General features: G+C 32.7%; 1 protein-coding gene across 1 annotated transcript in view; it reads left to right on the plus strand.

Moving 5' to 3' along the window:
• The window catches only part of SLC30A9 (solute carrier family 30 member 9), a 61,449-nt gene extending 36,188 nt beyond the window's left edge, over positions 1-25,261 (plus strand). The window contains exons 10-18 of the mRNA XM_032496770.1: positions 3,173-3,228; positions 5,398-5,533; positions 7,142-7,181; positions 8,180-8,251; positions 8,699-8,806; positions 11,097-11,262; positions 15,430-15,559; positions 17,415-17,528; positions 23,800-25,261. Coding sequence (XP_032352661.1) covers positions 3,173-3,228; positions 5,398-5,533; positions 7,142-7,181; positions 8,180-8,251; positions 8,699-8,806; positions 11,097-11,262; positions 15,430-15,559; positions 17,415-17,528; positions 23,800-23,844 — 867 coding nt within the window. The 3' untranslated portion in view covers positions 23,845-25,261. The remainder of the gene's footprint in view (positions 1-3,172; positions 3,229-5,397; positions 5,534-7,141; positions 7,182-8,179; positions 8,252-8,698; positions 8,807-11,096; positions 11,263-15,429; positions 15,560-17,414; positions 17,529-23,799) is intronic.
• The last annotated feature ends 1,272 nt before the right edge of the window (positions 25,262-26,533 follow it).

A 26,533-nucleotide genomic window follows, 5' to 3' on the forward strand; every position in this document is an offset into this window, starting at 1 on the left:
CTGCAGAAAAAAAGCTGCAGAAGTCTTCACAGGGTTTTCCATGAGTTGACTCTTTGCTGAACATTAACTTACACATATGTAGGGTAAAGTTCCATGAGACTGGGCAAAGAATCAGCAGACAGCATTAAGCTGAGTAATTCCTAGAGTTCACACAGGGCTTGGATTATTCAATTTCTGACTAAAATGGAGTCCTGATTGATTACCCAGGCCAGTAGAAGGCTCAGATCCTAGTAGTAGGGCTAAATTATCCTTGTTGTAAAGGCTATTCTAGAACCTCCCTAACAAAGCTCTAAAGGATCACACTGATTTGCAAGTAACTTAATTACCTGCCAGAACAAAGTCCCGCACTTGTCAGTTTCTTGTAAACATGTGCCTACTATTTGACTCAGTAATTCCACTGCTAAATATTTACCCAAGAGAAATGGGAACAAATGTCAACAAAGACTTGTATAAGAATGTTTCTAGCACCATAAAATCTCTATAGTGGACAAAAACTAGAATCAGTCCAGATGGCTATCAACATAGGGATAAACAAATTATGGTACTCTCATACAGTGGAATATTATCTAGCAATAAAAAGAAATGAAATACTTACCTAATTAGCACATTTATACATTTCCAACAGTATGTTGAATAAAAGAAGGCAGATACAAAAGAGTAGTTATTGTATGATTCTGTTTATATGAAGTTCCAAAGTAGAACTTTGACTTTAATCCTTAGAGGAGAATAGGATTGGTGATAGTCTGTGATATCTTACTTTTATAAGAAGAACAAATAAATATGCCTTGTGTTCAGTTTATAAAACACTTGATACCTCAGACTTCATTGCACAGCCAATCTGAATATTAAGAGTTTTAAAAATAATTAAACACTCATTGACTATGGTGTAAACATTATAAACACACACACATTGTGTGAATTGATAATGAATTTTGATTTTAATATACAGATTTAAAAATTATATGGTCTTAATTTACTCTCATTCTCTTAGTTTAATTTACTGAAAAGCCATCACCTGTGTTTTAGGTAGATTTGACTCTTTTCCTTGGGAATCCAGTAGAAAAATCTTGTAGTATTTTACTTTTTCAGGGTAGGATTTCTGATATCAAAAGTTAAAAATCCAGTAATATTTGTTTTAGCCATTTTCAAGGTGGTGTAATCTTGAGAGAGAGAATGTTTCTAGTAAATGTCTGGTAACCCACAGAGAAATCTCATCCATGAAGAATTGGGTTATCTTGAAGCTTTACCTATTTGATTGTTTGATAACATGTTGAAAAAATAGAAAAGCCCCAGCCTAGTCGAATAAAATCACATAGGGTATTCACTCAGAGGCTTTGTATTTTTATTAAACAAATAATTCTAATAAGGTAATCTTTTTCAGATTTCTAAATTTATATCAAATTAATAGAAAAGATACTATGTGCAAAGATACTAATACTGCAACGTTCCAGTGGATAACTCTTTAAAGATACAATCAAAAACCCAAATAAATAGAAATGAAAGGAAGAAAAGGTGAAGGCAAAGGAGGAAGGAAGGAGAGAAAGGTGGTAACCAGGATTAAAGACTTACATTTTTTTGTGGTGGAAATAAAGCTCAGTGTTAGAGCACATGCTTAGCATGCACAGGTCCTGGGTTCAATCCCAAGTACCTGCACAAAAAGAAAAAAAGAAAGAAAAGAAAAGAAAAAAACAGCCGAAAAAAGACTTGGATTTTTTAGCATTAATATATGACCCAGCAATCCTACTCCATATATCTGGAGAAAAGTCTAATTCAAAAAGTTACATGTACCCCAGTGTTCATTAGCAGCACTATTTACAATAGCCAAGATATGGAAGCAACCTAAAGGTCCATCAACAGATGACTGGATAAAGAAGATACTGTATATTTATACAATGAAATATTACTCAACCATAAAAATGAATGAGGTAATGCCATTTAGAGCAACATGGATGGACCTGGAGATTGTCATACTTACTGAAGTAAGTCAGACAGAGAAGGACAAATATCATATGGTATCACTGATATGTGGAATATAACAAAATGACACAAATGAACTTATTTACAAAACAGAAAAAGACTCACAGATGTAGAAAACAAACTTACAGTTACCAAAAGGGAAAGGCGGGAGAGGGATAAATTAGGAGTTTGACATTAGCAGATACAAACTACTATATGTAAAATAGATAAACAACAGAAGTCCTGCTGTATAGCACAGGGAGCTACACTTACTAGCTTCTAATAACCTATAATGGAAAAGAATATGAAAGAGAATATATATGTATGTATCAGTGAATCACTTTACTGTACACCAGAAACTAACACAACATTGTAAGTCAGCTATACTTCAATAAAAGAATAAAGACTTGGATTTTTGTCATATTTACTTTAGACTTTTTTTTTTCCTGAGGAAATAAAATTTTAGTTATAACTAGTCTTCCATCTTTATTCCCTCCTTCCACATCCCAGGCAATCACTGCTACATATACATTGATATGTATACTTCACGTGCCTGGTTTTGCAGTTTTACTAGAGGTGTAAATGTATCGTGTCCATACACAATATATGCTCTTTAAAGCTTTTACTATCTTATTTGTACAGCTATACAAGTCATTTTTCCTGCAAAAATCAAATATTACAGACCACCCTAATCCTACTTCTCTCCTCAGAGGTATAGACGTAGTTAAATATGAGTTCTTTGAGACCTTTTCCTCTGCTTTACATTATATGTTGTATACAAAAGCTACAAGACAGAAGTTCTTCTGTACTTACTGTACGTACTGTTTCTAAACTTGTCTTTTTCCCGTCCATTCAATGGTATGTCCAGGAGCTTTCACCATGTCAGTGCAGAGCGCTCTGTCCAAACTCCATTCTTTTACACTGTTGTAGAGGTAACTTATGGTTTGGTTATGCCACCATTTTATTTTGCTTCTCCCCACTGAAGGAGTTTTAGGTTGCCTTCACATTTTTCATCTTTATAAGCAATGTTGTTTTCAATCCCTTTGGGTTCATCTTTATTTCCCTCTGGTGAGACTGGAAACTAGAATTGTTGGGTTATTGAATGCTGCCCATGTTACGTGTTTCTTAGTCATTGTCAGGTTGTGCCCTCCGGATTAGCTTCATTTCATTTTACTCTCCATTTTGCTAATGATTATTTACCTTTTTTTCTCCTTAGGGCTTACTGGCATTGGGCATCAGTAAGTCTGTTCAAACACCAGATCCTACTCATCCGTAAGGACATTGTCTTTATTTTGTTTTTGTTTGTTTTGGCAGCAAGTCATTGAAATAATAGCAACTGAATTTTAGGAATCTCTTGCAGTTTATATACCTGCAGTTTTGTGATTTAGTCATTTCTTCCACTATATAGTATCTGTAATGCAGGACTCACTGCTGTGTCAAAGTAAATTCAAGATATAATTTGAAAATGGAGTTCAAATTACTTTTATGCTTTGTAACATACATAGCATAGAGATCTTATCCTGTTCATATTTGATAGTAACGACGCACATATTTTGGTCTTAGAATTCTGTTTTATTTGGTCAAAGGAAATATCTATGCCACATTTAGACCAATAGGCCACTCAGTCTAAAATTTTAGTGATGATTTTTGTTAAATCTATGCTTAATGTATTTTAATCCCCATGTGATTTGGAAATAGTATTCTGTTAATTTTTCGAAGTTACTTATTTGTAAAATGAGTATGTGTTTTAGAATATATTGTTTTGAATCATATTATTTGATACAAAGATTTTTTTCAATTGCTTCTACAACCATGTAAAATTTTTGTAATTCTAGGTGCATTTTTTTAACAAGTCTCAGTAATGCAAATTTGAGCAATTAAATTTTTCTTAAGCCAAAAAATACACTTTTATTTCTATGAAGGAGTCTGCCTCTATGCTTTATTTAAATGCCTTTCTCTACTTGAAAGCCAGACACTCCTGTATTTTAATAAATAATAGCATATTTTGAATATCCTATAGCTGCAGCTATCAATAAGCTTATATAGAGGATAACTAGCTTTTTCATCAGCTAGTTATACATCGTTACAATATTTTAATATGTCAAGAAAAACATTTTTTCCTGACTAGTTTTAAATACCAAATATTTAAAAACAGTAAAATTTTAAAATTTTCAGTTGTGAAAATTTCTTAAGGTACTACTTTAGTGTTTCCCAATAGAATTTTTTACAATAATAGAAATAATAGAAATACTTATATCTGTCCAATATGATAGTCACTAGCTACATGTGGCAATTGAGCACTTGAAATGTGGCTAGTGCATTTGAAGAACTGTATTAAAATTTTATTTAATTTTAATTAATTTAAATTTAAATAGTCTTATGTAGCTAGTGACTTATATTGGACACTGTAGATCTACATAACTGAAAATTTCAGTAAGAACCTACAACTTGAAAACACATAAAATGAAAGTAATGCCACTTAATTTAGATCTTAATTTACTTTAACATATATATATGTATACACACATATCCTGTGTTACTTTGGGAGAAGACTTTAGAAGAAAGTAAATTTTTCTAAATCAAGCTGGTAGAACATTGTCACATCTATAAACTGAGAATTTCCTATGGCTAGATTATAGTATTTGCAAAAGGAATTCAGAAAGTAATTTTAATTAAGGACTCTTGTCTGTTTGCATCTGCTGGAAAGGTGCCATAGAGTTTGGGAGTAAATTTCCCAGAAAATATTTTTGTTAATGAGTGATTCTTTTTCTCTTATAGTATGTTGTATTTTTACATTTCTTAATGCTCAGTATTTTATTTGTACATATAGTAATACATTGACCAGAGATTCTTTAAAAAATACTTGCCTTAACAAAAAAGGTGCTATGAAAACACCCAGAAAACTGAAGCTTTTAGTCTTAATAATAGTAGTTAGTTGCTGTGTGCTAAGCTATACAAAACCAGAAACAAGTATCTAGCATCAAATTATAGGTAATATAAATGATTGACTGGCTGTAAAATAAGACCAAAATATTTAATTAGAAGCTGCATTTCAAAGAAATTTAAATGTTATCCTCTTCATTAAACATCTGGATGCATTTAAAAAATAAATTTTACCAGCTTTTGTGGTACATAAGAGTAAAGTCACTCTAGTAATTCAAAGCAAATTACACTGAAGAGGGCTTAAAAAATACCTGAATTAGATCATATTCACTCTTTTTATATATTTTCATAGATCTTGCAGTTCTTCCACATTATCTATTGATTTTCTGATTAGATTTGAGTTTGGCACTTACATTTTACTTAAATGTAAAGTCATAACATCTTAATGTTGTAGGGAGTTTTTTTTTTTTACTTTTTCATTGACCTGTTAAACAGATACTTTGAAAGGAAATTATCTGGTATTTCTTGTAAACTGTATTATCTTTTTTTATTTTTCAGGTATGGATTTTCAAATATGCGCTATATTGTTTCACTGATTAGTGGTGTTGGTATTTTCATGATGGGTGCAGGATTATCTTGGTACCATGGAGTCATGGGATTGCTTAATCCTCAACCAATAGAATCTCTTCTATGGGTAATCTACCCCCTGACCCCTGATCAGTTTTGAATTAGTATGAAATAATGATTAAGTGCAGTAGAATGCCTTTGTAAAATTGATATTAAAGAATGGGACCAACATATACCTTCTTGACTATAATACAGGGTTATATATCTGTAGTTGTGTTTTTTAGATCGTGACTGGACATGACTTCTAAATCCGTATGATTCAGTGAGATGTTAAGAGTATCTCTGTAGGCCCATCGTTAAACACTGCTTCCTTGGTTGCAGTGTTGGGCAATGCCATTAATTTCTGCAGTTACTGTTGAAAAACAAGAAGACATCTGTTCACTTTTAGTCCCAAGAATAATTTCTTACCAGTAATTAAATTATCCAGTCTCTTATAATAGTCATATGCTACAATTGTATTTAAAATTAAAGCTTCCCCTTTCCCTCATTCTGTTAGGAAGCCTACGTTGGGAGAATGGGAGCATGGTTACCTTCTGTATTTTCTCACCTAAGGGCTTCTGTTCTCTCTTACTCCCTAGGCTGCCTCTGGCAGCACTGAAGGTAGAGATAGGGGACAGAAAAGTACTACTTTACTGGCACCACATCATCTTGCACGGGTTTCCTCTGGCCTCTGTAGATACTTAAAAGCTGTCTTTTTTTTTCCTCTCATGGGAACTTCTTGGAGATTACCCTGCTTGGCTGCTCTGACTATAGCTCCCTTGACAAATGCAGATTGGTCATGTGGCACCCGTCAGCTTCTGTATCTCATGGTGTAGTTTTAGACTACAGTGGAAGGAGATAAGCTTTAAGATTGAAAAGCTTATATTTCTAGTTCTTACTCTGGCATCATTTCCGTATACTCAAACAAATCACATAGCTTTAGGAAACCTCAAGTTTAACAGAATTATGAGTATTGGACTGTGTTAAAAAATTTTAAACATCTATGTCAGGGAAGCCTAGAGTTCCAAAAAGGTATTATTGAAAATTCTACAGATGTTTGATTTGAATTTCATTTAGAATTTTAAAATATATGTGTTAATTCCTTCTGTACACCTTGGATTAAAGCTATTCTTGGTATCTTTAATTTAAGAGTGTCTGGGATTATAAGGGAAGTGCAGTTGTCCTTCCCCCTCCCCCCCAAAAAAACCGATTACTGTTTATAACTGCTTATTTTTCTGAGTCAGGGCTGAGAAAGGATTCTCTTGTTACTGGGCATACAAACAAAATCCAGAAGTTACTGGATATGGTTGTGGATCTTACTGCATCTGGTATCCACAACCTTAGGTTTCAAATAGTGTTGATTTTGAAGCCCCCCAAAATTTTTTTTACTAATTAAACCATTATTCTTTTATGTCATCAATTTAACTTAGGTCATGGTATAACATTCTTCTGTGTGTGTGTGTGTATTACCCTTCCAAGTATTAAAAAATGAGATGACCATCAAAGTTTTAATTTTTGTTTTCTCTTATGAAGATACCAACTATCTCGTTGTCCTCGTTTGAACTCTTTCCCATCAAAATCCTTATCTGGCTAGGATTTTAATTTATATTTCCATTTTAAATATTAAGACTTTATGCATGAACCATTGTAATTCTTTAGTGAAATATTAACTTATGCTTTAATATTTATTTTCTAGGCATATTGTATTTTAGCAGGATCATTGGTATCTGAAGGCGGTATGTACTGTCACAGTGTCTCTTTATTCTTAATTTAGCAATACATATTCAGCAGTCCATTTTGATAGATTGCTAAGTTCTGTTGATTAAAGAAAACTGTGGGAATAGGAGTATAAGTTTTGTCTAGCTCAAGGGAGGAAATTCTTTGTATAATGTACCATGGTTCTTCCTATAATAGATGGGGCAAGTTTGGAAATGCTATGTTTTTCTTGAGTATAATATCATAATGCTCAGAACATTTGAAATGGAGTATAAAGGCATATCTATTAAAAAACAGATTTCTTCTATATAGCACAGGGAACTTATTCAATATCTTGTAATAACCTATAATGAAAAAAATATGAAAACAAATATATACCTGACTGAAACATTATGCTGTACACCAGAAATTGACACATTGTAACTGACTATATGTCAGTTAAAAAAACGACCTATCTATGTAATGAGTTTTTAAAAATCAGGTTTTAATAGTGTTAATCAGAGAAGACTCTCTCTTTTTGCATTTCAAATATTTTAAAGTTTCTGAAACTTTCAGTTATAGCAGTATTTTGACAGAGAAGTGCTAATACCATATCATGTATGAAACTGCCTAATTCACTGCTATACTCATGTTTACTTCTAAAACATTGTTTTTTTTATGCATTGTGTTCCCTTCATCTTTGACAGTCTTGTAAAATGGTGGTAACACCACTTACCTCAGAAGGTTGGGGGGATCAAAAGTGATTGTGCTTAGTGTGATGCCTACCGACTAGTGTAATAAATTAAGGCTGTTGTGGTAGTAATGATATTTAAATTATTGTGGTTTAGAAATACGGGGTTCATTATATTATAATGATTAATTGGGGTCTTGATAGTGACTAGTTTAATATAGAACTTTTCCTTATTGACAGCCCTTAGCATTTAAGCGTTGTGCCTGTTTACTTATCTCTTGAGATGCCATCTTTAAAGTTTGAAGGCATGAAGTTTCTTCCTTGCTGATACGAATGCTTTTCTTTCAGCAACACTTCTTGTTGCTGTAAATGAACTTCGTAGGAGTGCTCGGGCCAAAGGAATGTCATTTTACAAGTATGGTATGTATTTTAGAGACCCAGGTGTATTATATTATCTTCCTTATTTGCTTAAAATTGCCTAGTGCTATGGCTTTCTTCCACATAGATGTGTACAAAATATATATCAGTGTCTTCCCTATGTGCCTCTTACTTACATATCAGCTCTTTTAAAAAGAGAAATGTAGTGTAATTTGAAAAGGAATACTTCATATTTGGATTTAACTGAAGTGAACTACAGTATTTCTGTATATGCTTATATAACTTGAGAAAGTAATTTGACTCCAAATATCAGTTATTAACATTTAAACCAAGACATTATGTTTATAATGAACAGGGTTTTCAAAATCAGGATCTCTTACATTTCTAAATCTTAATTTTAATTTAATTAATTTAACAGATACTCATTAAAATGTTACCTGATAGTATCCAATTAAGATTTCTTTTCTTGTGTCTACCCAAATGATTAAGTGATGGAAAGTCGTGACCCTAGTACAAATGTTATATTATTGGAGGATACTGCAGCAGTGTTGGGAGTGATCATAGCAGCCACTTGTATGGGCCTTACTTCTCTAACAGGTAAATATTTTTTATATTACAGGTGATATATTGTGCTACTTAAATAATTCCCTAGTATGTGGGGACTTTCCTTTATATCATTGGATAATTATAAACCAATATATTGTTAAATGTGAATTTCATGCTAACCATTTGTTTATATTTCTCTGAGTTAGAAATTTCTCTTAATTAGAAATAAAAAAGGCTACTAATAGAACATTTCTGTAATGCTCTAAACCCTTCTAGCTGTGCCTTAATAAATTATACAGCTACTCAGTGCTTTAAGTTCTTTACTATAAAGATATTGATAATATTTATCCTAGTGACTTCACAGGTTTAAGGTAATATATGAGAGAGAACTTTAATAAACTCTAAAGTTCGAAATAAATATGTATTGTGTGTGGCTCATGTTCATTTGTCTTTTTCCACTATTAGTGCCAATGATAATTGTTGTTACTTCCCTGTTTCCTTGACTATAGTTTCTTCCATCCTCATTTTGGTAGCTAGTTAAATGTTTTGAAAACCAGTGCAGTACAGGTTGATAAGAAGCAGAAAAATCATTTTATTTTTATTTTCTAAACCAAAAGAACCATTCAGTATGAAAAGACTCAATTTCTGAGGTTGGAATTCTCTTGGAATGGTACTTACTCCATTCTTACCTGTTTGTCCTTGCATATTTAAAATAATTTTAGGTGATGAGCTTTCACAGTTCTGTAGTATTTCTTAGAATATTCTGAAATATGAATAGGCCTTTCTCATTTTGAATGTACATTTTAAGGTTAAGCCAGCATTCTTTGATGTTCGCTGTGATCCAAAATATTTCTAAACGTATTTTGATTATTTTTCTGGTTGACCTTATCATTTTGGACATTTCTAGAACTAAATGATTACTTAGCAAAATTTTAGGCTTAGGGAGAGTGACTTCATCAATAAATAAGTCAACTTTTAATAAATTATTCTTTTTACTTAGTAATATAAACCAGTCAAATCAACCTTCTAAAATTTTTTTAGTTTCTCATTAATTTTTACTTAGTTGAATTGATTCATTTAAACTAAATGACATGCCAGGAAATAAATATTTTCCAGCTAATAATCCTATGATTTCTGTAGGCTTATTAATACATGTATACTTTTAAATAAAGATAATGATATAAATTTGGGTTTTTAAAAAGCAGTATTTGATTTTGAACTCTGTAATTACAAACTTCCTAGTGAAGTGTGTTTTACAAATGGGTCATTTTAAAAATTTAGTAGTACAGATAAGTTACCCATTTTTTAGTGTTATATTTTGACTAAATGTCATAAATAATCTAAATTGAAAATTATAGTGTAAATTTTAGTAAAATATTAAGCATTAGTTTTTATCAAGCATTAAGAAAGTTAAAGTTAATATTGACATTTAGTCTTTGGAATAAAAAGATTTCTAATTATAAAAGCCTTGTGTCTAAAATTTATTATAAATATTTAAAATATAATATTTATTGATATCTGTTATATAAATATCAACTCATACATTCTTATTGGTTCTGGAAGAGAATAAAGCCCTAAAAACCTAAGGCAAACTGTAGAATTAGAATCACCTGGAGGGAATGAGAAGACACAGTGTACTAGACCCCACCTCCAGATTTCTAATTCAGAAGATCTCCAGTGAGACCTGAGATTTGTGTTTCTACCAAGTTCTTGAGTGTCATTGGTGTTACTGGTCAAGGGACCTCACTTTGAGAACCACTGCTGTAAGGTAGCCATTGTGTGCAATGAATTAACAACTTCTTCCACACGTGCTTGCGCGCGTGTTTGTCTGTCTGTCTGGAATGGTGCTAGCTATGTATCATTCTTGGTTGAATGAGATAAGAGGGACTCATATCATTTTTTTTGTATGGCTTAATTCTTTCACAGAACCTTTGTAAGAAAAAGATATAAAAATGGTTATTTCGGCTTTTTATCTTACAATTATTTTATCAACCTGGGATAGGAGATGTGCTACTGATACATAAAAAAGAAATGGACTTTTTAAAAAGAAATTGTTAATATGTGTATCATGTCTCTAATCTAAAAATGCTCTGAACCCTCATCCGTGTGACCAGATACACGAAACAGGTCATAAATAAACTGCATGATACGCCTATGTAATATGAAGCAAGTTGTAGCATTCCTATTTTGTAGTATAGTCAGACTCTTAGGAGAAAGTTATTAAAGGAATTAGGAACGAATTTCAAGTACCTTGATTAACTAATGCTGGTTTTTTGCTCACTGAAGCTCATTGAAATAATAGAAAATGTTAATTTACTGAGTTTTTATGTGCTTTATTTAGGCAATCCACTGTATGACAGCCTAGGTTCTTTGGGTGTGGGCACCTTGTTAGGCGTGGTCTCAGCATTCCTCATCTACACTAACACAGAAGCACTCTTAGGGCGATCCATCCAGCCAGAGCAAGTACAACGGCTTACTGAACTACTGGAGAACGACCCATCAGTAAGGTCAGCTTATTCCAATGATGCTGTTAAGGTCACAAAAACATGTTAAGAAATAGACATGCTTGTCTTGTTAATACTTCCAGAAGAGATTTTGGATCCCTAGCCTTCAGAACTTTTTAATTGATTACTTTTCAGAATTGCAACTTTAAAAGAAAGCAAGTGAAAGCATTTTGGAAACTCCGTTTCCTTTTAAATTCTGTGCATCTTTAATTTTTAGAATAAGGAGTAGTTAGATGATTAACAGGAATAGAATTTTGTAAAGTATTTGTCTCTTTAATGTAGAACCACTTATGTGGAACCTTCGTATTTATATTTGCCTTATATCTGAATTTTAATTACAAATTAAATATATTAAACTTAAGAAGATTTTTATTCATGGGGGAGTCATTACCAAACTGAATATAATTTATAGTTAAAAATAGACTTTTGTTTTAGCTTATTTTAAAAATCTTCCCTTATGTTTCTTATTTTTAAATGATATAAAGAACTGAAGACTTAGGAGGTTATAAGAAGAGATGGAGAGTTCTAATAGGGCTTTTTAGTGAACTTCAGCAGCAGTGTAGTTTCAGAGTGAAGTGGAAGGAACAATCTTAAAATTCTAGTTTTCTACTACCTACCTACATATATATATGTACATTTATAAAACTTTAAAATAAGAATCTATTTTTCTCTTGTTATAATTAAAATCTGTTCGTTAAATCCTTTAAAAATGACTTGTATATGTGAATCAAAAGAACACATGATTAATTGATTACTAGATTTATATTTTAAGCCCTGTGTGTTTACTCTTAAAAGTAGTTACCTAGCTGGGTCAAGATTAGAAGCTGAGCATTCTTAGAATCAGTATTAGGCTTAGTAACTTAATGTGAGATAATCCATATCAATATCCTTTCCTTGTGATGTCTTCGGTTTTGTTATCAAGGTAATACCATATGGAATGAGTTGGAAAATATATCCCCTTCTTCTGTTTTTTTAGAAGAGTTTGTGAAGAGTTGGTATTATTTCTTCTTTAGATGTTTGGTAGGTTTCAGCAGTGATGCCACCTGCGCATGGGCTTTTATGTTCTTTAAATGTTTGGTAGAATTCAGCAGTGATGCTATTTGGGCATGAGCTTTTCTGTGTGGTATGTTTTTTGATTAATTATTCTGTCTCTTATTGTAGGTCTGTTCAGATTGTTTCTTCTTGTGTCAGTTTCAGTAGTTCATATCTTTCCAGAAATTTGTCCATTACTTCTAAATGGTCTAATTTGTTGGCATATGGCTGTTCCTAGTAGTCCTTTGTAATCCTTTATATTTCTTTAGGGTTAGTAGCAATGTCTCCTCTTTCATTTCTGATTCTAGTAATTTGGATCTTCTCTTTTTTTTTTTTCTTGGTCAGCCCAGCTAAAGATTTGTCCATTTTGTTGATCTTTTCAGAGAACTAGTTTTTGGTTTAGTTGATTTTCTGTTGTTAGTTTCTTCTCCTTTTCATGACTTGCTGCTCTAATTCTAATTTCCTTCTTTCTGCTTGCTTTAGGTTTAGCTGCTCTTTTTCCAGTGTCTTAAGCTAGTAGGTTAAGTTTTTGATTTGATATCTCTCTTTTTTTTAGTACAGGCTTTTACAGTTACAAATTTCCTTCTAAGTACTGCTTTACTGCATTCCTATAAATTTTGATATGTTGTATCTTCATATTCATTCACTTCAAAGTATTTTTAAATTTTACTTTACATTTTTTCTTTGTCTATTGGTTATTTAGGAATGTGTTGTTTAATTTCCACATATTTGTGAGTTTCTTAAATATCTTTCTGTTATTTCTAATTTCATTCCATTGTGGTTGCAGAACATTCTATTTATTATTTCTGTCCTTTTAAATTTACTGTTTTATGGCCTAGTATATCATCTATCTTGGATAATGTTCCATGTGTACTTGAGAAGGATGTCTATTCTACTGTTGTATGGAGTGTTGGGTGTATGTTAGACTTAGTTGGCTTATAGTGTTCAAGTTTTTTGTTTCCCTGTTGGTCTTCTTGCCTAGTTGTTCTGTTATTGAAGTCTCCAGCTATTATTGTTGAATTGCCTGTTTCTCGTATCATGTCTGTCACTTTTTGCTTCATGTATTTTGTTAACCTTTTATTAGGTATATGAACGTTTATAATTTTGCATATATTGTTTATAGTTAAAATCTGAAGAAAGCTGTATATGGAAAGACTTACTGGCAAACTTGAAATTTTCTGGAAGGGTGAAGATCTGTAGATTGAATTGTTGGAGAAAATAAATGTTAGTAATCCAGAAAGTTCATATGGTTTTTCAAACCATGTATTAGTTATCTGTTGTTTTATGACAAATTACCCCAAAACTTAGTGATTTAAAACAACATTTATTACCTTACAGCTTCTATGGGTCAGGAATCCGGGCATGGTTTACGTAGGTCCTCTACTTCAGAATTTCTCACAGTCAAGGTATTGGCTGGGGCAGTAGTCATCTCCTGGGGAAAGATCTGCTTGTAAACTTAACATAATTATTGACAAGATTTAGTTTCTTCCCAACTGGGGCTCTCCCAACATGGTAGCCTGCTAAATCAAAGTATGCATACTGAGAAAGAAATAGATACTGAATATGAACAAGATAAAAGTCACAGATTAGTCATCTAACCCTGGAAATAACATCTCACCATTTTGCCATATTCTGTTGGTTAGGAGCAAATCATTAGATCTAGCCCACACTGAAGGAGAGAGGACTGCACAAGGGCTGGAACGCAGGAGGGAAGGATCGTTGGGAGCCATGACAGAAGCTGCCTATCATAATTGTCTGCAGTTAGTTACATATAAGCATGTAAGGAAAAAGTGTATCAGAATATTTTCATTAGCTGCTATCTAAGTATTAGTCAAACAGTGAGATTTTTAAATATTTTGTTAAGACTGAGGTAGATACGCTTTTTTTAAATGAATTAATTATATAACCTCTTACCAATCTGGACAAGTTTCATTTCAACTTATGCATACATAACTTCATAAATATTAAATCATTAGTTCTTATTTTCATCTATAATTCTTTATTTATGTGGGTAAAGAATTTGGACACCCCGTATTTAGTAACTTGCTTAAGATCACTCACAAATTAGGGTCAGATGTTTTAAGAGTATTTGGAATCTCATTTAGGCTTGTTTTTCCAGTAGGAAATCTCTGTGCCCTCAGAATTCAGAGTGTTTTTTATTTTCTTTTGTATCCTGTAAAGAAAAGATGTTATATTGATTACCATAGAAAGAAAGGAATTTCTCAACAGTTTTCTAGGGAAGATTGACTCCTCAGGTGTAGGGCAGGAGGAATGGGAAGCAGTTGTGCTTGAGCATCTGCTTCCCTTTCTGGAAGGCAGAATGGTGTAAAGGAAAGACCACACTGGGTTTGGGTATCTGAAGATCTGGGATGAGTCTCTGCTCTTGACTAGACGAATTGCCTTAGGCAGGTCACTTATGCCCCCAGGACTGTTTTATCGTAAAGATGCCATGTTAATCTATTTTATGAATGTCATTCATTAAGTGTCTACTGTATAGCTGGTACCATATTAAACTTTTTATATATGCTGGTTTGTTATTCCCCACATCAGTCCCATTAGGTAGTTATTGTTAACCTTACTCTAATAAGAGTACTTCACAGAGTTGTGTGATGACTTTTACAGAAGATACTGACAACAGGAAAAAAGGATTATGAGATAAAGTGACAGTCTTTTGGAAAAGCAATTTAGAGTTGATTTTTCTGTTTGTTTTTTAAATTTTTATTTTATTTTTTTATTTGGGGGAAGGCAGTTACGTTTTTATTTATTTATCTTTTAATAGAGGTACTGGGACTTGAACCCAGGACCTTGTGCATGCTAGGCATGCACTTTACCACTGAGCTATACCCTCCCCCTAGAGTTGACTTATTTTAATCCAAACTAATTAAATATATATATACAAATTACCATGAAACAATATTTGTTAAGTTTGTACCTTTGATAGTATTGTGTTATGCAGAGAAAGCTAAATGAACATTTGTTTGGAAAATGATAGGTGGCACTTAATGGTAAATACTCTGAAAGCCGTCTTAGTCCATTTTTGTCACTGTTGGAGAAAAATAAGAATTCTAGACTTTGTGCCATTAAAATTTAGGTGTATGTGTGTGTATATAAATTTTTATGCATTGTTATTGATTGCAGGGCAATTCATGATGTTAAAGCCACAGATCTGGGATTAGGGAAAGTAAGATTTAAGGCAGAAGTAGATTTTGATGGACGAGTTGTTACAAGATCGTATTTGGAAAAACAAGATTTTGACCAACTGCTACAAGTAAGTTTATGTATTTATTTGATTTCGTATATAGCCAAGGGTTAGACAGATTACCTCTTAAGTAAATAAAATAAAACTATTTCATTTATAGGTCTTAAACTCACTTCAGCTTTCAACTTCTTAGGGTTCCAAAACTTGACAAAGACCCTTTTATTTACTGTAAAAGTGGTTCAGAGGAGATAACAGAAGAGCAAACTTATTATTAAAGTGATTGTTATGTGCCAGGTATTTTATATACGTTACCTAATTTACTCTCAACAACCTGTGAGGTAAAGAAATATTTTCATATTATATTACATATATATATGTAAATCTAGACACAGAAAGATGAAGTAACTTGCCTAAAATTGCAGCTCCATAATATGGAGTCAGTTATGAATTTAGATCTCTGACTCCAGAACCCATTTTTTTTATTAAGAGTACTTTAGAAGAAAATTGATGGAGGGTAATATAATAAACAGAGCAGATGTTACCACTTGCCTTTGTCAAATATTAATATTTTACTGTACTTGTATTTGCTTAGGATCTTTAAAAAAAAACAAAGAAATCATTACAAAAATAGAGCCCTTGTTTCTCCTTCTAGATCCCAGTCTCCTTCCTCCATCCACAGAACTAACAATTTTCTTGAATTTAGTACCTGTCATTTCCATTCAGGCTTTTATATTTTTTAATGTATTTTTCTTAGCACAATATATAATAACATTTTAGATGTTTAAAAATTGATATAAATGGTTTAATGTCATATAATTCCCTCTATAATTTGCTTAACAGCATCTTTTTGAGATTCTTCCATGTTTATGTACATATATATACGTATATATGGACATGTTGTACATAACATGTCCACTTGATGGACAGTTATATTGTTTCCATTGTTAAACTATTGGAAATCATGCCACAAGTAGCATTCTCATATGAGTTTCCTTGTTCGCATGTGCAAGAATTTCTTTAGGGTAGTACATAGCTAGATTTAAAATAGGTGGGCCATTGGGTGAACATATCTTCAACAGATTTTGGCAAATTGTTCTCCAGACTGTGTCAGTTTAACTTCCACCATCAATGTATGAAAATTTCTATTGCTTCACTTTCTTACTAGATTGTATTCATAGAGTTTTGAAATTTTTATCGTTATGATGGATGGGAAATAGTATCTTGTTGCTTTAATTTATATTACCCTGGTAGTAGTGAGGTTAATATGCATAGAAATGTATTGGACATTGGTATTCCCTCTACTTGCTTCTTTGTTTGTTTAATGTCTCATATTCTGACAGATTTGTAAGCATTTTATTTTTAACATACTGGTTACTAATCCTTTCTCAGTTGTGTATATGCAGATAACTTTCTACTTTGTGATTAGCATTCCATTTTGTTGTCGTATAAAAGATTTAATGCCATTTTTAATTTTATGTCAAATAGGCTTTTTAGTATCTTGCTTAGAAGACCCTTCCTTATCCCATTATCATAAAACTATTTTTTCTTCTAATATTTTATGTTTTTGGTTTTTTTTTTTTTACCATTAAGTTTTCAGTCCACTTAGAATTATTTGTTTAACGGTCTGAGCTAGGGATTTAGTCTCTTTTTCCTATAGAAAATGAATTTCCCTGGCTATTCATTGAATAGTCTATTCTTTTCCCACTAATTTTGTAATGCTACCTCTGTGGAGCATTGTACTCAATTTTTTCTTGAACTGTGTTTTTTGGAAATAGGTGGTCTATAGTGCTTATGGCTTGAAAGTTTTCCATTTTTCATTAAACTTAATGGTGTTTGTTATAATTATTAAAAGAAATTATCAGTGTACCGCTGTGATTTTATTTTTAAGAATTTATTTTGTTTTCTGCTATCATTCTCTTTATAGGAAATTCAAGAAGTGAAAACTCCTGAAGAACTAGAAACCTTTATGCTTAAACATGGAGAAAATATTATTGATACATTAGGAGCTGAAGTAGATAGACTTGAGAGGGAACTGAAAGTAAGATGTGTTCATTATAATAATGTAATAACAGTATCAGCTATTTTTTGATTGCTTATCAGTGTTAGGCACTTTGCTAACTATATCACTTGTGTGTTTTTATCTTCTTAGTAACCCCATGATTTATTGGTAGTTATGGGTGAGAAAATGACTGGGTTAGAAAAGTTGGATAATTTACTCAAGGAAGTAGGGGACTTGGGATTTGAGCGTTTGTTCTTTGTTGTTCCATTCCAAATTCTGTGCTTGTAACCACTATTCTCTACTGCTTGCTTCGTTTCTAAAATAGAGGATTTTTGTTTGTTTGTTTGTTTGTCTTTAAATAAGAAGAATTTTAAAAGTTTCTAGAGAAAGGTAAAGGGAAACTTTAGACTGTTCAAAAGTTCAAAAAAAAATAGAGTGTGACCTTAAACATATACATACGTCTTGCTTTAGTCCATCTGATGATATTTTTTTTTTCCATTTGATAGTATTTTATATTTTCTGTTTGTTTCTGTTCTGTTGGAGATCCTTACAACCTATTGGCTTTTTACTGAAATATTACCTTATCAGACTGCCTCTAAAAATGTCTCAGTATTCTCAAATTGTCATTTATTGACATTTGAATTCTAATTGTTTACAATGAAAAAAACTTGTAAATGATCTTTAACATTTATAGCTTGTTGAAGGCAAAAATACATTTTCTTCAGTTGATGCTGATCATTCTTTAGTTTTGTTAAAAATTCAAGAGAAACAAAGACAAAACTTGAAGGAAAACATTTCTATCTCTATTTTATTCTTTAGAATCTAAATCTCTGATCTTATTAATAGAAGTGCTTCAAATAAGATGATTTTGTTAATGTAATATTATAGTTCATAGGCTTATTTGGCATGATTTTCAGAGTTTCTTGATGAGCAATTCTCTAATATTTTGGTCTTAGGACCCTACATTCTTAAAAATTATTGAAGACCCAAAGAGCTTTTATTTTTTGGAATTATATTTATTGATATTTATCAAATTATAAATTAAAACAAATTTTAAAATATTGTATTCATTTAAAAAACATGATAAACCTATTATGTGTTAATATAAATAACAATTTGATGAAAAATAACTGTATTTTCTGAAATGAAAATAGAAGAATGGTACTGTTTTACATTTTTGCAAAAATAAGACAGCTAGATTCCCATCTGTGCTTCTGCATTCAGTCTGTTACCATATGTTGTTTTGGTTGAAGAATATGAAGAGGGAGGAGCCTTTGTAAGTATTCTTACAGCCTTTTCAGGTAATTGTGGTAGTCTCTTTTCATATTATACCAAAACCTGACAACTAATAACCTCTTAAAGCTTAGTTGCGATATGAAATCTGAAACCATATCAATGAACTTTTCCTGTACTGTCTGTGAAGTAAGGGGGCACAATCCATAAGACCATCTTCATATCTAACACCAATTGCAAAGTTTGAGGGGTTCCTAAGACCACCCTCAGGTTTAATGATTCACTAGAAGGACTCACATAACTTACTGTGTGGATATTGCAATGAAAGGATACAGATTAAAACTAGCCATGGGAAGAGGTGCATAGGGCAGTATTCCAAACTTGGAGTTTCAGTTGTCCTCTCCCCATGGAGTCGTGGACAGTCTTACTTTCCTGGTGAAGATGTATGACAATTTGCATGGAGCATTACCAACCAGAGAATCTCATCTGATCCTTGGTGTCCAGAAATTTTCTTGGAGTTCCATAGTTGACTGCTTGAGTGGCTGACCTTTCATCTCTGACCCCTTCTGGAGGTATAGCAGTTATTGTATGGCCAAAGATAAACAAAGACATAATTATCAGGCAGGATATTCCAAGGGCCTAGAGATTACCTCCCAATAGTCAAGGGCAAAGGCCAGACCTCTCTTTGGGTATGATTAGTTCCCTCCCATATTCTAGTGTATTAAAATCTGTTGGTCTATCTTTGTACTCTGTCTGATTGGATCTTTCAACCCATGCATGATTTTGTAACATTATGAATTGGTCATTTAGAAAATAGTGGTTCACTGAATCTATGCACATCATTCTAATGTTGATATGGTACTAATTATTGGGAAGCTGTCAGGCTCAAGATGGTGGATGTGAGTTTTCCAACGTTCTAATTTTCACTTTAAGGCTTGCATTTTATCACTAGCAGCAAACACTGTTAATTGTTTTCCTTGAAGTAGTAGATGCATTCATTTCTTAAGAAGATGCCTGTCAAATTTGAATAACTGTAGTTTGTTACTCTTTCAAGTAAAAATGGTGTTCCAGTAAAAAACATCTGATTCAGCTCATAAGTCAGGCAATCACAGTGGTGCTTTTCCTTGTGACAACATCAGACTTCAGTGTGAAGCACTAGGGCTTCATACATATTCCCATTTTGTCACAGAATATTTTTTAGAGTGTTTTCAAGGGTTGAGGTATAGTAAATCAGTACTTTTTACTACTTCATGAAGGACATTTTAAAGTGAAACTGGCTTAAAAAAACCAAAACTGAGTGACTGGCAGTAAAGGAACACAATGACTATAGTTTAGTTTGGTGCCAGTCACCTTGAGTTGTGTGACGGGGTCAGCAGTTTTACCCACTATTGCTTTTATGCCACCAGAGGAAACGTCAGCATAGTAAAAAGGCGAAAAACATCTTAGTGTACTTAGGAAAACTGTTTTGACCTTGGAGTACCCCTTGAAAATGTCTTAGTACCCCAGTGATCCTTGGACCACAGTTTGAAAACCACTGTTCTAAATAAAATATGAGATGATTGTTTTTTGCAGGATAACTTGAGAATGAATATATATTGCATTTCCATTCTGTTTTTATTTCCCTGGCAAGAGAAATAAAGGACTTCTAAACTAAATCTTCATTTTAGCATTAGTTTTTAATAGAAACCGTAAGTCAGAAGCCACATTTAAGAATAATTAACATGTTGGTTATTCTTAACTATATTTACTTTTATCATAGATAAGCTTATTATTATTTTTTAGCTAACTTTGTGCTTTAATTAGAAGCTACTAAGTAATTAATAGACTGAACTATCTTGTGTTTTTTAATTATAAGTCTTTCACACCAGGAAGCCACGTTTTGCCCTCACTTTCAGGTGGAAACATCTCTAACGTGGTAATAAGGTATTAATCTTAAGTCAAAGGATAGTTGAGGTACCAAACCAAGACAGTGCATGAATATATCCTTCTTTCTTGTCATGAAAATAAGTTGATTTTCTTTTGAAAATTAAAACTTTGTACATTGGCATTTTCCCTCCTTTTTTAGTATCTAAGCATGATTGCCTTCTAAGTTTACATTTTAATAATTATTGAATTACTTTGGTCACACTCAGTGATAAATGTCTGCAGCATTATGGCCATCTCCTTTGAATGATGCCTTGATCTAAGTATTAGAACAGGTGATATTTTTGCCTTTAAGTCTGTAACTTACTTAGTTCTATGTAAAGATGTTTAAAATATAGAGGCTGATTTATAAAGTCCCATATTATAATATGAAATACATCTTGTTCTTATTTTTAAATTCTTTGAACTCAGCTTAGGTTTTTGTTGTTGTTATTGTATTCTACCTCTCTATTCAGTCTGTAGATAGACCCTTGTCCTGTCCCTCATGAACTTTTGTTTGTTTGGGAGGAAATAATTCTGTTGGAGATTAATTCAGTGGGAGATACCATAACATATGCAAATTCCTAATAAATTCCAGTTAAATACTCTGCCCTTTACTTTGTCTTTTGCATCTCTAATTGCATCCTCCTTTAGGCTTTTCTTAAGTCTGCAAACACTGTAAAATAAATTATGTAGTTTGGTTTTATCTTTGCATAATATGAGTGTTGGTAAAATCTGTCTGTGATGTGTGAAATGTTCCAGTTCGCATTGAACAGTATCTGGGATGGCATAGATCCAATAAATATTTGTTGAATAAATTAATGAAAATTATAAATTGGACATTATTATTGATTTTCAGTTCTATTTCACAATTACTCAGTTTCTACTCTGCACATGATAATCTTGTTAGACAGTAAACATTAAAATTTAAGGATATTAATCCTATTTCTTTTACCATTCGTTTAGCAAACACATTGTGTGTGTCTGCTTTGGCACATTACATTTTAGGAATTTGATTATAGTTTTCTCTCTGAAAACTTGGTTTTAAAAAGCAGAATAAATTAACTTTAGTTTCTTTTTCTTGAGATCAGATTTTTATTAGTATACATTTGTTATATAGTGCTTTTTAGATTTAATAATTTAAAATTTTCCAATAAACAGCTAAAATTTTTCATGTCATATTGGGATGAGTAAGGGTTGATTGGAATCGGAAAATAAGATTCAGTTTCATTTCTGTTTGAGGAAGTTTTTTATTCCATATTGAATTTAAGAAATTCTAGGCACAGGGAATAGTTTAAGATAAAGAAAACACTGAGAAAAAAGTATACCCACCACGTGGGGTCCCTGGCCATTCTTCCGTTAGGATCCAAGAGGAAAGTACTCCTAGGTACACTTGCGCTACACTGGTTAAGAGAAAAATCCCAGTGTGCACTAAATAGAATGAACGCTCTAGCTGGAGCTGAACTCCATTATTTTACCAGATTTTTGTCTTCCTAATTGAATTCCTTTAATATGAACAACATGTAGATATTCCTAGGCTGTTCTTTCCTAGGAGTTAATCTTGACTGATTATTAGAATCATTTAGAAGAGCCTTTTCCCCCTTGTTGACTTATTTTTATAATTTTTATCAAGTATACACAAAAAAATTGATGAAAGTAGGAATTGAAAAGCATGTACAGAAATGTGTCACCTGCCCACTTGCCTTGCCTTCCTCAATCCTTAATTTTATATTTTAGAGCTAATCATTTTTTAATGTTTAGTATTTCTTTTATATTTACTGCCATAATTATATATGAAAGTCTTACCATGCTCTCCTGATTTAAGCATTATTTATTTCCTCTTACATAGGCATAGATTTAGTTTTTTATACACTCTCTTCTGTCCTACAGTCTCACAGTATCATTATATTCATTTTATTAAACTTAATTCCCCCAGATTGTGTTAGGTGTCCTTTATGTACTGTTGGTGGAAAAACCCCCCAAAGCCTTTCCTTTGCTCTGTAGTAGTAGACTGTTAGCATTGCCTGCCTACTTTACCTGTATCTCCTCACTAGCGGTGAGTTCACTGAAGAAGGCAAGAGCAGTTTGTTTCTTGTTCATTGTTGTACACTTCAGTGCTCGGTACAGTGCAGGCATGTAATAGAGATAGGTTTTGTTGTTACTGAAATTCCTTAAGGTTTTTCACAGTCTGGCATCTGCCTGTCTTTCCATCCTCATTGCTAACCCTGCCCTCCTGGTGGCTGCTGTGGTAACGGTACCGTACTGCCAGCACGTACTTTCCAGGCTCTCTGCCTCTGTTCGTGCTGTTTCTTTTGCCTGGACCCTTTTGATCATTTCTCTGGATCATCTCACTGTGTTCAAACCTTGTTTAGATACTGTATCTTCAGTGAGTTCTCTCTGGATCTCATAAGCAAAAGTAATAGACCTCACAGTTCTGTTTGCAGAGTTGTTATTTAGTGCATTGAAATAGTCAGGAGCTTGGGGTCTAGAGTCAGGCCTGGAGCCTGTCCTGGCTCCATCACTTGCTAGCTGTGTGTCTTTGGGCAGGTTAACTGCTTTCTTTAACCTTCAGTTTTCTCATGTGTAAAATGGAAATGAGTGGGTTATTAGGAGGGTTTTTAAAGCACTCACTTGCTGTGAACTCCCTAGCACAGTACTTGACACGAGGGTGACCGCTCATTCAATGTTAGCTGGTTCTTGTTATTAGCCATAATGCTTCAACTCGTAGAGGTTCTTGATACCCTTGTCTCTCTGGCTAAACTGAGTCCCTCAGGGTCAGGAGCAGAGTCTTCTTTAATAATCATAGCTCCACTTTCTAGCACAGAACTTGGGCCAAGACTATATGGATTGGTACTAAAATATATAAATAAGTGAATATCAATTTAATCTTTCTGATTATAATTGTTCTGCAGTGATTTGCTTTTCATCACATACAAGAGCATGTTTCCAGTGCTTTGCAATGCATACTAGATCCTTAATCCATTTTTGTATTAACGAACATAGAAACAGACTCAGGGAGGTGGGACTATTTACTGTATTGTTTATACTGTGTAACTGGTCTATTCACCTATAGTTTGATGAAATGTTTTCATTGGCTTTAGTGATCAGAAGGAATAAAAGGAAATGGAAGATTCTCTTTTGCTATGAATAATGCGGTGTTAATTTTTCCTTCCAGAAACGAAATCCTGAAGTTCGACATGTAGATTTGGAGATATTATAGATTTGATGGAATGAGTCACCGTTGGGGGAGCCTTGGAAACAAGTTTGCCAAGACTGCTTTCCCACACTGAAGGAGTCAGCGCCATTCAGAAGACATTGTTTTTTTTTTTAAGATGGAGGAAGTATTCATGTAAAGGGCAATTCAACAGTCTACAGAACTAAAACAACTTCTTACTTATAAGAGACATACTACAAGTTGAATCAATTTGGAAATCATGTTTTTATTTTCAACAGGAAGCATTTGAGTTACTTAAATTGTTCATAATTTCTCATCTTAACCCGTCAGTGTGTATTGTACCTTGTAATCATGTTTCTTTCTACACATTGTAAAAATAAGAGACATCCATATGATTATGATTTTTAATTTTTTTGCCACTGAAGATTTTACTCCATCAGAACCTGCCAATCTTGAACATTCTGACTAAACCTTGGTTTGTGGTTTTTAAAATAGTCACTCCATTTTAAAGTCTGTCTTTATGTGTAGAATGTGGAAATTATTTCTACATACCTTGTAATTTGCCCTGAGTACTAAGAGGAACACTCTCCTAACCTAGTTACCCATAAATGTTCATTCCAGAAAGGGCTGTGTTACTGAATTGAAGGAAGACATTTCAGTACGCTCTTTTAGGTCATAGTAGCTGCCATTTTGTAAGATTTCTTTTCTCTCCTTTGCTTTTTTTCTTTACTTAGTTTAATTTTTCTAATGGTAGGAAATGTAAAATAACCCTAGATGTTTCCATGGGCCAGTGTGATGACTGTTTTGTTTTTGTTTTTGTTTCTTTAACTGGCTTCGGTGCCATAATGTGTATTTACTAGGAGATCATGCATTTATAAGCATTTTAACATTCTGTAAATGTACTAGAAATATTTATAATTTTACAGACAGGACAGCATTTTATTTTTAATTTATTTGAAAAGAGGCACTACTTATGTAAATCTGAACTATGGGATATTTCTTGCTTTAAAAGAAAGATAGAAAAGTAAACCTCTTATGCAGAAACTTGTGGCCATGACTCTGTATAAAATATAGTCAGTAGTGTGCCTGAAACATGAGTTTCTTGCACTTACAAGTGGGCATTTAGCATAATATATGACTATAACATTACATAAGTAAGTAGCTTTCTACTGATCATAAGGTATTGAGGTGAAAAAACATGCAATTCAGTAATTGAAAATTTAGTGCAGAACTAAGGCTGTGTCTCCATTCATCAAAACAATTCATGTGCACTTTACATTGTTCAGGTACCAGTGAGCATTGTCCACGCAAGAGTGGTGGCTGGGTGAATGAATGATCTCTGCTGGGTAATTGAGTGCTTAAGGACCTAGGTCAGTGTCTAAAAACTTACTTAGGTTGAAGTTTATGAATTGTAGCAAATTGTAATGCTGGAAACAAAAAATAAACATTTGATTAAAGGGTTTGTAATGGTAATTTTTTCATCCAGAAATGTCATTTACTGAAAATGGTGAAAATTTACACTGGTGTACAATTTTTTTTCTATTACAAAGAATTGTGCATGCTGTACATTTTAAGTGAAATAACATTCTAGCTTTATTTTTTAAGATACAAAATTGTTTTATACATATATGTATATATGCACACACACAATTTGATTCTCTGTTCTTATGGTTTCAAATTTTTCACCTCTACTTTTAAAAAAACTTTTTTACCCATTATAATTCACTCTATACTTTGTGTCTTCCTCCCCTTTCCCACCTGCCATTTTGTTATTCCATGTCACTGCCATATGGGGAGGTACCAAATTGTATCTAATTTTCTCCTAGTAAAATTACTCTGAAAAATTTCACACAGCTAGACAAGAATATTAACTCTTTTAAAAAAAAAAACTTCAAAGTTGATGTGCACAAGTTATTCTTTCTAAGTGGCAGAATTTTTTAAGGACTTCCCAGAAGAGGCCAATTCCTGATATTTCTAATCTAATTTGAAGTCCTACCTATTCTTAAATAATAATTGAAGGCTTATGTTTCTGTATTTTCTTTCTAGTTCTGTTCTGCATTGCTGTTATAAAGTTTGTCAAAGCAAAATTCTACATAAAGAAGTACAGCCTATTTAAGAATTTGAGTATTTTTGTGGAATTGTGAAATGTATGACATCACTGGTCTTTTTTTTTTTTCTTCACGTTTTTTACATGGACACAGGGACTCTTGTCAACATAACTACCTAGGGCTCCCAAGGTAATTACAAACACCGAAAACTTCAGTAACCCCAGATTGCAAGGTAAAAATGGGGCAGTAGGAATATCACCTACGTCACCAGTGGTGCTGTGACTGAGTCACAGCACTGCTATTTACTTGCTCTCTGACTGCAAACAATTTACTAAACTGCTCAGAGCTTCAATTTCCTCACCCAGAAAATGAGAGTATTGATACCTGCTTTACAGACTGGTTATAAGGGTCTAGGACTGTACTGAACATGAAAAGTCCTTTATAAAGTGTTTTACACATTGTAGTTATTATTTTTATTATATTGAGTCACCCACGAACACATACAAATCACTTAAAAATTGGTCAAATTCCAAGATCTAAAAGACTTGTAACTGCCAAATCTATTCCTGCTTTCTTTTTTTTTTTTACATTTTTTATTGATTTATAATCATTTTACAATGTTGTGTCAAATTCCAGTGTAGAGCACAATTTTTCAGTTATACATGAACACATACATTCATTGTCAC

The sequence above is a fragment of the Camelus ferus genome, chromosome 2 (genome assembly GCF_009834535.1).
Source record: "Camelus ferus isolate YT-003-E chromosome 2, BCGSAC_Cfer_1.0, whole genome shotgun sequence".
In the NCBI taxonomy this organism is placed as follows: Eukaryota; Metazoa; Chordata; class Mammalia; order Artiodactyla; family Camelidae; genus Camelus; species Camelus ferus.